Here is a 14,591-nt window from a genome sequence, read left to right on the forward strand (position 1 = left end):
CCATGAGGGTCAGACAGTACCAGGCCGCCTTTCTTGGTGGGGTGTTAGAGTACCACACTGGTCCTGTGTGACTAGGGTCCATCATGCTGTGTTGGCAGAGCCCTGTGTGATGACAGCAGGGAGGAGCCCTTGCAGATTCGAATGGGTACCTTTGAGTGGCTCCCGCATCCCAGCTCTGTGTTGGGCTGGAAACCAGGCTATTCTTCACCACCACCCTCCACAGAAGTTATTTCAGCCTAAGTCTATGTCCTTCTGGCATTTGGTTCCATTTTTCTACCTCACCCAAAAGTAAATTTGTCATTGCAGTAGGGTGTGTGTGAGGGAATGAATGCTGGGAGCCTGGCTCGCATGGCTTCTTTGTGGTTCACATTCTTGCCAACGGAAACCATTTTTGGTTTTACGTTTCACACACGGATGGGAATTGTGCAGCTATGTGGGCTTTTCCAGAGTCCTCTGTTCCCCTCCCCCACCGCCACTCCCCACCTTTTTTTTTTTTTTCCAGGCCACTTTCAGTATAACTTGGCTGTTTAAAGTCACTGCAGGCAGAATTCTGCCTCACAATTGGAAACAAACCATTCAAACTATTTTTATGTTGGAAAGCAAAAATAGATATAGGGTGTGGTGTATATCTGGACTCGCCTGAGTTCCAGTAATACAGAGGTCTTGGCTTTGAGAATTTATATTGTAAATTGTAAGAGGGGGAAAGGGACCACATCAGTTGAGAAAATATTTTTTCACGCAGTAACAAAATTAGCGAAGATAAACTAAGGCAGATACGGAATGAGCAAAAAAGTAAAGAACTCACTTTCTTCGAGAAGGGACGCCATACATAATCACATAGCTGTGGCATAATGTGATGAGAATTCTCATCAAGGTATGGATAAAGGGTAGTGGAAATGTAGATTAAGGAGCAAATCATTCTTTCACCACTACTGAGAATACCTTCTAGAGCGTATTATTCTTGCAAAGTGGCTGTGTGAATCATCTTGCTTTGTTTCACTTTTAGCTTTTGTGCCAATGAGGGAAGCACCTCTGTTATCAGAATCATGATCATGATTTAAGAAAAAAAATTGCATAGTGCCTTTCTCAGGGGATATCCGAGCATTTTCATTAGGCTCCCACAGACTTTCTGGCTTCACGTTCTCTGTGTTTTGCAGACTAGAGAAGTATGGCACATAGATGGTGAACACCTAGTTGTCAGATTTGTGATCAAACCCCAATTTGCCTTGTGGATCAGGGATATAGTCCCCACATCATAAAGCTAAAGAACACATAACGTGATTGCTTTCTCTTATTATATGAAGATTGGAGAAGACTTGAAGATCTTTTTTCTATAGTTGTCGAACAGGATCGTGAGCTCTTTATGATCTGAGCTTGTGGTATTCATTCATTTTTGTTTGTTTGCTTAATATATTAGACTTTATTTTTTTAAGTTTATTTATTTTGAGAGAGAGAGCGTGCACGTGTGCACACTCACAAGTGGGGGGTGGGGCAGAAGGAGAGAGAGAATCCCAAGAATGCTCTGCACTATCCGTGCAGAGCCCAATGTGGGACACAAACTCAATGAACCACGTGGTCGTCACCTGAGCCAAAGTCAGACACTTAACCGACTGAACCACCCAGGTGCCCCTAGACTTTATTTTTTAAGAGCCGTTCTAAGTTTACAGTAAAATTGAGAGCGAGGTACGGGGATTTCCTATGTACTCTCTGCCCTCACATATGCATAGGTGCCCCCATATCAACATCACTCACTAGAATGGTACTTTTTCTTTTAAACCAGTGATAAATCATTAATATATCAAAAATCACCCACAGTCCATAGTTTATCTTAGGATTCACTCTTAGTGTTATACGTTGTGTGGATATTGACATATGTCCATCACTGTATCACACAGAGTATATCCCCTGCCCTAACAGTCTTCTGTGTTCTGCCTCTTCTTCTCACCCCAGTGTAGCTAGCATTCATTCATTTCTCTAATCTCCGGCACTTAGCAAGTGCCTGATACTGTTTGAATGTTTCATTAACAATCGATTTGGTAAAATAGCATGATTACAAACACTTTCAAGTCCAAGCTATTCTGTTCTACTCTTTAGACGTCAAACCCATGGGTTAATAGGATCGTTGCTCCATGTTAATGTACAGGAAAGGCAAATTTAGGGTGTCCATGCTTCTTTAAAAACCAGGCTTCTCCCCTCATGCCATGGCCACACATGGAACCATATTATTTCCCGGAGATACTTCTAAAAACGAAACCATAGCAACAATGTTTGATCTCTTACTACGTGCTAGACTCTGTGGTGGGCTTTGTATGCCTGATCTCTTGCCTCACAGAAACGCTGTGAGTAGACACTGTTATCCTACTGACAGATGAGGAAACTGAGAGCTCAGTGTAGTCAAGTAAAATGTTCGAGGTCACACAGCCAGGTTGTGGAACCAGGGTGTGTGTGGCCAGCACTGCAAATCACTGTGCTTTGTTTCCTAGCAAGGGAAGCTGATGCTTTTGTAGAAAGGGAACTAGGTCTTAGGAAAACAGAAAGTGACATGTGGAAAACATGAATTCTTAAGGAGTCCCTAAACGTGCACTAGGACCACATCTTGACCCTTTTGCACAGATCATTTGTCCTAGCCCTTTGGAGCACTTTGAACAAATTGCACATGGGGACTCGGTACTGAGAGAAGCATTGACATAAATCCCCCTCTCTCTGTACTGTGCAGAATTACCAAAGGAGACATTTCCAGTCTTCTTGATACTTTAAACCCACAGGAGAAAGTAGAGAATCATTGCCATTTCCCAGCCTTACAGGCAGGGGCCTGAGTGATGTCTTTCTTCCCCAAGTACAGATTCTCACAGTCTCATGCTGAACCTGGACTGGCAAAACAAAAAACAAAAACAAAAAAACCAATCCAACAAACAAAAATAAGAAACAAACAAACCCTGGACAGCTGGGCAGATCATGGGGGGAAGTTGACTTGAAAGGGTACTGAGAATTTCACTTCAGAGTTCTTGGTGTCTGTCACCATGCTGCATCTGGATTTTATGTGTTTATTTTCACAGGTTCACTTTCATTCTGAAAATGCATTAAGTATCTTAGGAAAATAGGTTTGGAATAGAGAAAAAACTAGAAGAGTATTGTTATATTTATATTTCCAATCTTTGGGAGACTGTGCTGTGCTGGGGCTCAGAGACCCTAACTAACCTAATTAATGTTCAATTTGATGGGGACTGGATGAACTTCTGTTAATTAACTTTGGCCTGGTCTCTGAATGACACACATTGCCCCCTTGTTTTGACCTACATTTCACACCTCTGGACTATTTCCTCTTGTCAGTTCAAGGGTCTCTGAGGTCCTTCCCGTTCTGGTTTTCTCCAAATCTGTGGTCTTCATAGTCCTGTAATTAAGCCAGGGGGCAGAGTGACAGTGCAGTCCCTAGCATCTCCTCCGACCATGGCCATTCATCCTCATGGGACACTGTGACCACAGCTGCCCATGGCGTCTCTGCACAGCTCAAGAGGCCGTGCCAGAAGAAGCCAGGATACTTTGGGCGGGGGGACTCAAAAGAGGCCAGAAGCAGGCAGGCTGACTTATACCTTAAAGTGAGGAGTCAGGGCTTGGCCCTTTGGTCCCCAGCTCCTGGCACACAGGCTAGGCTCATGGTGGCAGCCCAGTGTCTAGAAATTATTAAATAAACTGACAGCAGATGTTGGTCTAAACGAGGCAGGGGCTGGTGGCTCTGTTTGGACTGGTGGTTCCTTCACAAACCTGATACAGAGGGAGCAAGGTATCTCAAAATCAAATTGTAGGATGGCCTTTTGGGAGCTCAACTCAGTACAGTTAAGCAGCCTTATGCATATTTCAACAAGGAATTAGTGGAACAGATTGATGCCTCTGATGTAGGGCTTAACACTGTTTTCTCCCCAAAGATGCAGGGTGAGAACACTAGCCATCAGTCCACATGGGCCCACCATCCCTCCCTGAGTCTGCTTACTGGGAAAGCAGAGACCCCACATGGTGTAGTCCTCCCTTCCCAGATGGCTGACGTGTACAAACAGGGGCCAGGATGGATCTCTGCATCCTTGTCAGGGCTGAAGCAAAGGGAACCCTTGGCTGGTGTGGCCTGCAGGTGCCAAGACCCAGCACGCCACCACTGAAGAGATGCTTCCTCCTCCTGCAAAGTGGAAAGACCCCATAGGTGTCTGCCCTCTTTTCCCAGAGGTTTTCCGAGACACATGGAAAGAACGAGACTGCCATATGCAAGGCGATCTGTCATTATTTTGGATTATACTACCAACAGAGGATGTGGAAGTTATTCCTTCTGAATTTCTGACTTTGAAAATGTGTCTACATTTGTTTTAGAGGGGGCATGTTCCCTGAGGGACATCCATATTTAATCTTTCACTTTTCATCTGAGGAGGGAAACCTGTAGCTTTGAGACCAGGCCTGGTTTTCTTCCATGAGCACAGATGATGAGAGTGTGTTGTTGGCAACAGTCATTTGGAAGTGGACTGGCAGATCCACCCACACCTGCCAGGCCCCTCATTTAATTCTGGTCCCCATCAATTACAGAAAGCTTTGACTCTGATGGCAGTTCTCAAAGTATGGTTCATGGGCCATTAGCATCACTTAGAAACTCACTAGAAACGCACATTCTCTGAATCAGACGTATTTGAGGATGCGGGTGTGTGTGTGTGTGTGTGTGTGTGTGTGTGTGTGTGTGTGTGTAGCCTGCTCTGTTTTATCAAACCCTCCCAGGGACTTCTGACTCAGACTTGGGGCTGCAATCTTGTGACATGCATGAGGTTTCGAGAACTATGTCTTCTTTAACTGAATGGCAGGTCCTGAGCCCCTGCTGGGTGCGAGAGGTACTGAGCTTTCCTGAAAGGCAGAAGTGCCTAGAAGAGGCATAAGTCTTGAGTCTTGGCAGATATTATCCTGGATAGCAGGAATGGAAGTGGGACAGATCATGACCTGGGCTGAGGTCGAGTCAGGAGCTCAACCTACTGAGCCACCTAGGCACCCCTTTTCCTGCTTTTAATTTTTTTAAATGTTTATTTTTGAGAGAGAGAGAGAGAGAGAGAGCGCGAGCGAGCAGGAGTGGGGGAGGGTCAAAGAGAGGGAGACACAGAATCTGAAGCAGGTTCCAGGCTCTGAGCTGGAGAGAAGCTTGGTCAGAGAAACAGAGTCACAATGAAAAGTGACTGAAGGCCTAGAAATCTTTCTCTGGACACAGGCTAAAAGTAACACGAGGGAAGGTGACACGTGACCTCTCTGGATTGTTCTTGCAACCTCCTGTGAATCTACAGTTATTTCCAAATAAAGAGCAAAATAATAATAACAACACCAAGAGCTTCTGGATTTCCAAAGTGCTGGCCTATCTAGTTCACATCCGACCTGGAAGAGAAAAATAATTAGCGGTTCCCAGAGTACAAATTACACCGATCTGTAGTATTACTCAAATTTTCCTTGAAGCCCTTTATAGAAACACAAAGACGTGTCTTATACGTTGATGATACCTGTATGTCTTATTCTTCCCAACTAGGCATATTCTTGTATTTCTTGAGTAGGTGGTTGTACTTCTCGAAAATGCTTTCTAGAGATGTACACAGGCAGCACAACTTGGAGTTACAGAGAATGAGACTGTGCTCTGAATTGAAGGTTCTTAACCCCACTGGGCCAGAGTTTGAGACTTGTCCCACACCTCGGGCAGGGAAAGGAGAGGAGCCCAGGTTTGCTGTAGCCACAGCAAGGAGACCACCCCCTGGGTGTGGGTACCAGTGCATGCCTCTGCTTCCTCTTTGAAATCTTTAAGTGCTTGGTCGGCGGCAGAATGAGACCATGCATGTTTAAAGACCAAGTTGGCAGCAAAGCAAATCCTTTAGAGGAACTGCTGTTCTCTGTATTAGGGGAGGAAAGGAATTTAGCCAGATCTCTGGTCACTTATCAAGTACGGTAGTTCCATAGGAGATGCGAGTATGAAATCCTAGCCTGTCCTCTGGGGGAGGGAATTGCAGGGAAATGCCAAGAGTAGCTCCGCTTTCAGTGCCAGTGTAAAGATCACAGAGCCCAGAAGCACAGATTACCCTGTGAAAACATTGAATTTTTGTTGTCTAGAGGAAGTAGGAGGCTCATGAGAAGCTGAAGGAGAAGAGCTAAGGAAAGAGCACACTGTACCTTTCATTTCAGTGTAATTATGAGCTGAAATGACCATTTTCACATCTAGTGAGGCTTCTGAGTCTAGTGTGCTGGGGTAGTTATCCCAACTCAAACACTGATATGGAGTTGTGTGAATTTTTTTCCCCCTAGTCAATGGAGTTGGATAAAAGATTGCTGTAAATTTCTGGGGCAGGTGGCAAGCTGGTTTACGGAACGCAAGGCGATGAGAACCTCTGGCTTACGGAAAGTAGCATGAATTAATAATCATTTAATTGGCTCCTCCATTATGTTGCTGGTTTGGGAGATGGAAGTTTAGATGGAGGGGCTGTCAGTGGCACTTTAGCTAAGAGTTTGACAGTTGAGACATGGAGGTGGCAGCTGCCTTTGGCCTCTCCACAAGGAGTGAATGTCCAGCAGCAGCCCAGGTCCTCAGTGGGCTCACCTTGGGGCCCCCATAAGGAGGAAGATAAGCACTTTGGGGTATACCATCTCTATTTGCCACCCCACCATGAAGGAGAGAAATGCAGAAGAAACTTCGCAGAAACACGAACAGCTCAGCGCATTCCCAGGATCTCCCCAAGGGAGGTCTTTGGCCAAAGGGAGGCTGGCCTGCAGCACAGAATATCCATCATGCCAATAGCCCGATTGGTGATGAGATGACTTCTGCTCATGAAATACAGAAACTACTTCTGAGTACTTTGGTTTTGGGGGAGGGCAAGTCCATGTCTTGGCTGATGATTGGAGGAAGCAAAAACTTCATTTCCAGTTTTTCTTCAGGTTTCTTTTTCACGAGGCCACTTCATGCCTTATTACCTCTCTTCAGAGCTGTACAGACAACATCACCAGGTGTGAAATGGGGCATTTTGAGTCCACTGATGGTCTATGGTGTTGCAAGTACATCTTTTAAATTTTCTGTGGCCAAAATTTCAGTGACTCAGGCTTTAATTTGTTAGTGAGGACTGGAATTGGAAGACTGGTTTTATAGGTAAAGTTATATAGGCTGTGTTTTCTACCATACTTGGCCATTCTATGAGCCTCCTAAGTTTATACTTTTCTAACCTCTTTTTTAAAGTAAGTCACTTCCTATATGAAACTGCTTGGCTTGTTTTATTCTGTCTGCTTGGAACATAAAATCGCAAGCAAAACTTGCATGATTACAGGTTGGCACTCCTTTTCTCCCAACTTCCTCTAATTAGTATGACAAGAGGGGTGACTTTTTAAATAATTACTTTGAGAGTTTAAATGCTTCCCAAAGAAATATTTTAAAAGCAAAGGGTATCTGGAAGTTGATGTCTCCATGCATACGTTATTTTCCCCCTTAAGGAAAGCCCTTTCCCCGTTCCTTCCTTAAGGAAGCCATGTACTGACTACTGTGTTTCATTAGGAATGAAATTATTTTGCCTCACATGTAGAGGAACCTAAGAGAATAAAATAGAGAGTCATGAATCAGGTCTGCCTCTCTTGGTATTTATCTTTGTCATTTGTAGTGTCCAGCCCATCACAGTTTAAGGGGAAATGGTGGCTTCTGGCCCAGAAAGCCAACTTTGAAGTTTGTGTACTCCATAAGAAGGACATGCCAGTCCTTTCTGTCCCTTATCAAGCAAGTTGGGTAGCAAAGCTATAAACTCCTAACAAGCAAGTGCTTAAACCCCTGAGAAAGTTAGCCTGGCCAGGAATGCATGGCTCACCTCCTATCAGGTTGTGGAAGGGTTTGACCCACTATTTCAGTGTCGCTATTCCATCTGCCTAGCTTTATATAGAGTATGTAGTCTATAACGCGTGCATTCACATGGCTCCTCACCACATTTCTATCCCCTTCCAAGTGCCAGGAGCCCAGCATGTTACCCGTGAAAGATTCGTTGAGATTTAACACATATTTTTGTATGATAGAACTGCCAAAATGAGAAGATTGCTTTAACCAGCAAAGTAAAAAAATACCACCTGATGTTTTGCACAGTATGGATCCAAATATCAACTTTTTCACGGACAGTTGAATTTAAATGCTGAACTATTTAATTAGAATATTAAAAATAATATAACTTCCTGACAACCTTAGAAAATGGGAAAGTGGTCCATTTTATTCTAGTCTTCTTTCCTAGTACCTGTTTTTTACATAGTTATATCATGATGTAATGCATATTTTATCTGATTTTTCTTCTGATTAACATTCTTGAGAACTTTTCCACATTGGTTCACAGCTATTATTTTTAATGTCTTCTGATAACCAGTAGAGTAGCTGTACCATTGTTTACTTGACCATGCCCTGTTGTAAGAGACTACATTGCTTCCAGTTCATTTTATCATTATTGTAAAAACCACTACAGGTAGTAACCCTTCAAGTTGTTTGGCTTTCTGTTGCCAGGATAAACCAAAGGTTCCAGGCACTGTTTAAATTAAAGCTTGTCTCTGAAGTGCGTGTATTTCCAATTAACTACTATGATGTCATAGTGGCCTTAAAGTGACCAGTAATTGATTTTTTAAATAATGTTTCCTAGACTCTCTCCTAGAATTTAAGTTAAAGTTTAGAAAAGTCTTCAAAAGCAGAAAACCACAATACTTTCTTTCTTGGTATTCATACAACCTCATTTACTTAGGCCTACAATGTATGCTAGTGATGAACTAAATTAGAAATTGATTTTAAGACTCTGGCCCTTTTGAAGTAGTTCAGCGAGAAGCAGCTTGAGAAATCTTCAGACTGTCTGTGGCCTGTAGTAAACCCTTATCCAGCCTGCTGATGGAGAACTTGTACAGCTGTTGGCACATCTACAGAAATTGTATAAAGACATGGGTGCCATGTCTTGATAGGGATTGACACATTAATATCGGGGGTCAAACTAGGAGGGAGCTGCTGGCCTAGTTAACCTAACTCTTAGGAGCAGTCCCATATCACCCAGGGAAACACAATGGGATTGTAACTGGGTGTTAATAGATTCTAAGAATGGCACAGCTTTATCTTTAGGAAGTGAGCTAGTAGTGAGCTGCAGGTGGCTAATGTCTACTACTAGACAGATCTGATCTAATAAACATGCAGGCTGTCCAGGATAGAAGGAAGTTGAGCTCCAGAAGTTTTTACACCAGCACGTGCAGCATTTTCATATTACAGCATGGCTGGTGTATTACTGGGGAGAAAGAGGTATGAGGGAGAGGGTGCCAATTTTATTTTTTAAAACACTTTATAAGGATTCCTTAGCTTGAGCTGACAAAGGAAGCTTTACAATTCCAGAGAAGTTAAGGAGTTTGAAAATTAAAAAAAAAAAAAAAAGTAATAAAAGTTCCCCTCTCCATGCAGGGGGAAAGGATAGTGGCTTCTGAAACCAGAATGCTCACCTCTGCAACCTCGTCACAATTCATCATTCATTCAGCACTGAAAGAAGAGGGTGGGCTCTGGTCAGACAAGGAAGCTAATGCCACACTGGGCTACCCTATGTTTGCCCTTCAGCTCCCAGTGAGTGAGAGGAGTTGGGTGGTCTCATCCTCGGTGGTCTCCTCCTTGGGGCTCATCCACACACACGGCCTCACAACTGCACATTTGACCACCTTTCTAAAGGGTGTTAGTGGCAGACTGAGGGCATTTACAAGATGATGGCATGGTCTTATAAAAGAAAAATGTTGTTTCAGGTTGGGCAGACTCACAAAAAGACAGGGAGTGGGTGTTTGGAATGGCATCTGTATCTTGGTTTGCCTCTAATGGAAGGAGGGGCAGGTAGCAGCTCTTTCCTAACTATAAGTGCAGAGCCTAACTAATGCCTACAGGTCGGAGGTGGAAATAGGGAAGGGGTTGGGGAAGGGATGGCTGAACCAAATAAAGTAACACCTAATGCCTCCTCTCACCCCATCTGTAGAATGCTTTTGAACTGTTAATATATAGAGGATAATCAGTAAGCAAAAATGAAAAATGATGGAGAATGAGGAACCTTCGGGGAGTCAGGGGGCACTTAATTCCCTGACCCATTAGTTAAGGACTCCTGTTGTGGTAGTGTTCAGGCAGGGGCCCATCACACTGTGAGGTCGAAAACCTGCGACACAGGGTTTCTTTGAGGGGCCAGGGGATGGGAAGTGGGCCATGGGGGAACCGGTCTAGAATGTTACAGCACCTAGTTAATCGGCAGCCATTCCATCACATTAAATATCCAGCCGTCATGTATTACCTTTCAAGTGAAAATGAATAACTCCCATTAAGAGCAAAATGGGTTTGAAGTCGATTCGAGACAGATTAAAGTACTGTTATGAATGTGTGTGTTGGGAGGAGGAGGGGTCTGTGTATAAAATGCTTGTCCTTGTACTTTTTAAATAATAGATGCCCTACAAACTTATGCAGACCAGGTTACCAAGATACTGGGGTTTAAAGGTCACAAGATATGCATTCTGGGAAGAGCATCAACTTCCTGGAATATTTCCTGCATTTAGCAATTCTTTCTTCAAAATTATTTGTGGCCTTATGATTTTAATGAATAAAATTGATTTTCTAAAATTGTTTATTAAAAAGCACATCTATAATGAGAGCATCTTGGTATCCACATCAGAACAAATTTCAAAGCTGAGCCTAAAGCAGAAACACAAGCTAGGTAACTAGACTGGGTGATACAGACAGCATTTGCACTTAAGAGTAAAAATTAGGCTTTCTAAACCAAGGACCACAATAGCAAGTCACATTCTTTTTCAATGAGGGGAATGGGTATATATTTCTCCCGACCATTTTCAGGATTTTAAAAATCATTCGTAGCAAAATTCTGAAAAAGGAAGTTCTGTGTTCACAAGTGAGAGAACCATCCTTAGATACTGACCAGGTTTTGGAATGACCACATCCACTCCTGGTGGGATTTGTGTTTACGCTGGAGAAGCACTGCTGATCCTTGTTAAACCTTTAACCCAGTGGTTTTCTCATCAAATTCTTCCAGATCCTTTTCTGTATTTCAGAGAACTCCTTCCACCCACATTTCTGTACCTACTGTTTGCTTCTTAAGTCTCATGTGACTCTCCTCATTAATTAATGTTTTGGTTGTTTTTTTGGTGAAATGGGGCGTGGTTTGGGCAAGCAGAGAGGAGACTTTCCCTCTTACCACCTACTCAGAATAAACGCTTGTGTCTGGAGCATTGGCTAGATTATATGTTGGATTCGTGCCCTACGTCTTTCACTCTTCAATTACTTTTTCCCCAAAAGCAGGTTGCTAAACTCAAACTTGATTTTTCCCCCCAAGTATTTATATGCGGATATCCATGTGAACCTTTCTCAGGTCACATGTGTCATGTCTCCTGTGATGTGCTGTGCTGTGATTCCAAGAGCTGGGAAAATAAAGTTGAGCTCACATAGTTGAGGACTTCTGTGAAAGCAGTGTGTGTCTGGGTACTCAGGTTGACTAGCCATTTGGTAAGACTCCCTACCCACTCTCAACCCGACTGCCCCCATAGGCCAGCAGATTGTGTCTTGATTGGGGGGAAGTCAGAATACACCGAATTTAGCTTAATCCAACTCAGAGCCTTTTAGTCCATATTTTTTTTTTTCCTCAGCATTCAGTTGTTAAAGTAGTGACAGAAATTCATGGGGGAAAAAGGAACACTTGCTTCTTTTCCAATGTGCTTGATAAGTCAGTCCGGATGCTCATCCTACTTGAGTTTTGGTGTTTCAAGAAAATCCTGTGCTATAAATGAATGTTGATTTTCACCCAACACAAACCCTCTGGGAGCTGGCCTGGTCTGGCTGCTGTATCGTATCTTCTGCTTTTCCTTCCAGCATCGTCCAGCCAAGCAGAGAAGGAGCTGACAGATTCTCCCGCGACCTCCAAACGCATCTCCTTCACAGGTAGCTCAGAATCTCCTCTTTCTTCAAAGCGACCTAAAACAACAGAGGAGACCAAATCAGAGCAGGTGAGACGGGAAGGGGCTCTGCTGGTTGGGGGAGGGGGAGAGCCAGTGGGGAAGACACTTTTGGGTGGGTGGGCTTGGGGCAGACACAGGCACTGGTGGGAACTGAAGATTCAGCCAGAGGGGTGGATGTATCCCCCACAGATGTACCAGTGTCCCTACTGCAAGTACAGCAATGCCGACGTCAACCGCCTCCGGGTGCACGCCATGACGCAGCATTCTGTGCAGCCCATGCTGCGTTGCCCCCTGTGCCAGGACATGCTCAACAACAAGATCCACCTCCAGCTGCACCTCACCCACCTCCACAGCGTGGCACCTGACTGCGTGGAGAAACTCATTATGACGGTAAGGCAGCCGGCAGCAAGACCTGTGGCTTCTCTTTCCTGAGGTCAAAGGTGATGCAGTAACATGGAGGAGATTCTGTTTTGTTGGGTGAGAAAGCCAGTGTAGAGTTGGAAATATCAAAAATGGCCCTAGACCTCTGTTTTTCTGTACCTGCCTTCGACTGGGTACGACCATGGTGTGACTGTAGCCCAAAGCATTGAATGTGTATGTGTTTCTCCACCTTCCCTTATTATCCTCCCTCCTGGTCTGATGCAGAGATTAGCTAACCACTTACATAAAGATATTGTTATTTAGACTCTGCAAACCTTCAATAAGTTGGTCATGTTCTGGGTTGCTGTTAGTCTCATTTCATCCTCACAACAGCCTTGTTTAAAAAATAAAGAGTTGGACATGTTCACATTAACAGCTGAGGAAACTGAGGCTCAGATAGTTTAGCTGACTTGATGCCACTTGTAAGTGGTAGGGTTGAAATTTGAACCCACATTTTCCAGCTCTAGGGGTGTGACCCTGTAATGTGGGCACTTCTCAAGCCAATATCTGAATTCTCGGAGCAGGAGAATGGTCAGTGGGATAGCATGTGTTGACTCATGGACGAGGGCTTTGCATTTTCAACACGCTGTTGCTACACCTGCAGGTTTTAAAAGCATGGCTCTAAGTGGCTACTGTAGCTCGGCCCAAAGGTTAGCATAAAGATTTAATTGTAATGTGAAAACTTTCCAAATTCCACAGGTGATACTAATATCCTGCTTTTCTATCTGTGATGGGGCTGCTGTGCAAGCCCATTCCTGATTACTAGAGGAAAAACTACCAAAGAGAATTATTCTCACCTCTAACTTATTTCAACAGTGGAGTAATAGGTTAATTTGATGGCCTTTTCATGTACAGATTCCCAGGGAGGTAGTCGGTTCAGAATTCCATGTTATAACGTGCAGGTTACAAACATATAACCTCTAGGCATTTCCTATTCCATTTGGTTATGCAAGATGAATGAATAATGTTCTAAGTGATGTTTAGTCGTGGGGAACATATAATTAATGCATCAAGAGAACTTTAGCAGCCAATAGGAAACTTGAAGGTGACCCAGCGTAAGTTTCATCTCAGAGATCTTTCAAGTATAAATTCCCTTTCCGTGGGTGTTTTCAGATAGACTGGTGAACACTGTGTAAAGATTATCTGTGAGTGGAGACCGTTTTTTTGGATGGGTAGGTTTCTGTGTTACAGGTATTGGCATTCTCACCAGCCTTGGAAATAACAAGGGGATTTTCTCAGGCCTCATCACACTTCCCACTGATGGCCTGGAACCATAAGAGCCTGAAGGAACAGAAAGTGATATGGGAAGCATTTTTAGTACTTAATGGCATCTTTCTTCTCCTCAGGTGATAATTTTTCCTATTTGATATAAGTCTGGTCTAGAAAATATGAGTCTATAATAATCTGTATGACTGGTTTACATTAAACAGTAGGTTTCCTTTATACATCCCTAGGGACTATAATATAAATTGTATTTCAAATATCCATTGTTTGTCATATTTTTATAACAGTGAAAGTGAGGTGCATTTCACATAAGTGAGTCTGGTGGTCATTATGAATCTTCTTCATTTACCAACGGAGTCTTCAAGGACAACATGTAACTACTGTGTTCCTGGGGTACCAATCCCTAAGATATTTCGGGATGTTACTCACTAACTAGCACCTTCTCAGCAGTGATTCTCGACCTTTTTAGAGACTCCAATAAAAGTGATTCTGTAGCCTTACTGGGTTATTCTATGCACAGTAAAGTTGGACAACCACTGTTAAGACCACCATTGAGTATTCTGCATCTACAAAACTGTGTATACTGCCAGGGAGCATAAGAATACCTTAAAATTCATACATGGAACCAGGTTTATAAACCCTGTTCTAGAAGAATCCCTGACAACATAATTATATAGGAGAAGCATGATCCCTAAAAGGGTTGTACTTGGTACTTTGTACTGAAACCCCTGTGTACCTTATCTTCCCACAGCAGACAATGGAGATTTTTTTCTATAGAAATGTAAACTTTTTTTAAGTTCTTTTTTTTAATTCCACTATAGTTAACATTGTTATATTAGTTTCAGGTGTACAGTATAGCAATTCAACAGTTCTATACGTTATTCAGTGCTCATCATGATAAATGTATTCTTAATTCCCTTCACCTATTTCCCCCATCCCCCCACCTCCCCTCTGGTAACCATCAGTTTGGTCTCTAT

The 14,591-nt window shown here is 43.3% G+C and overlaps 1 protein-coding gene across 1 annotated transcript in view; it reads left to right on the forward strand.

The window, feature by feature from the left end:
- The window catches only part of ZFHX3 (zinc finger homeobox 3), a 240,715-nt gene that overhangs the window by 200,159 nt on the left and 25,965 nt on the right, over positions 1-14,591 (forward strand). Inside the window, 2 exon segments of the mRNA XM_040442966.1 lie at positions 11,885-12,018; positions 12,160-12,360. Coding sequence (XP_040298900.1) covers positions 11,885-12,018; positions 12,160-12,360 — 335 coding nt within the window.

This window comes from Herpailurus yagouaroundi, unplaced genomic scaffold (assembly GCF_014898765.1).
Source record: "Herpailurus yagouaroundi ecotype Mexico unplaced genomic scaffold, PumYag 190, whole genome shotgun sequence".
Classification (NCBI taxonomy): Eukaryota; Metazoa; Chordata; class Mammalia; order Carnivora; family Felidae; genus Herpailurus; species Herpailurus yagouaroundi.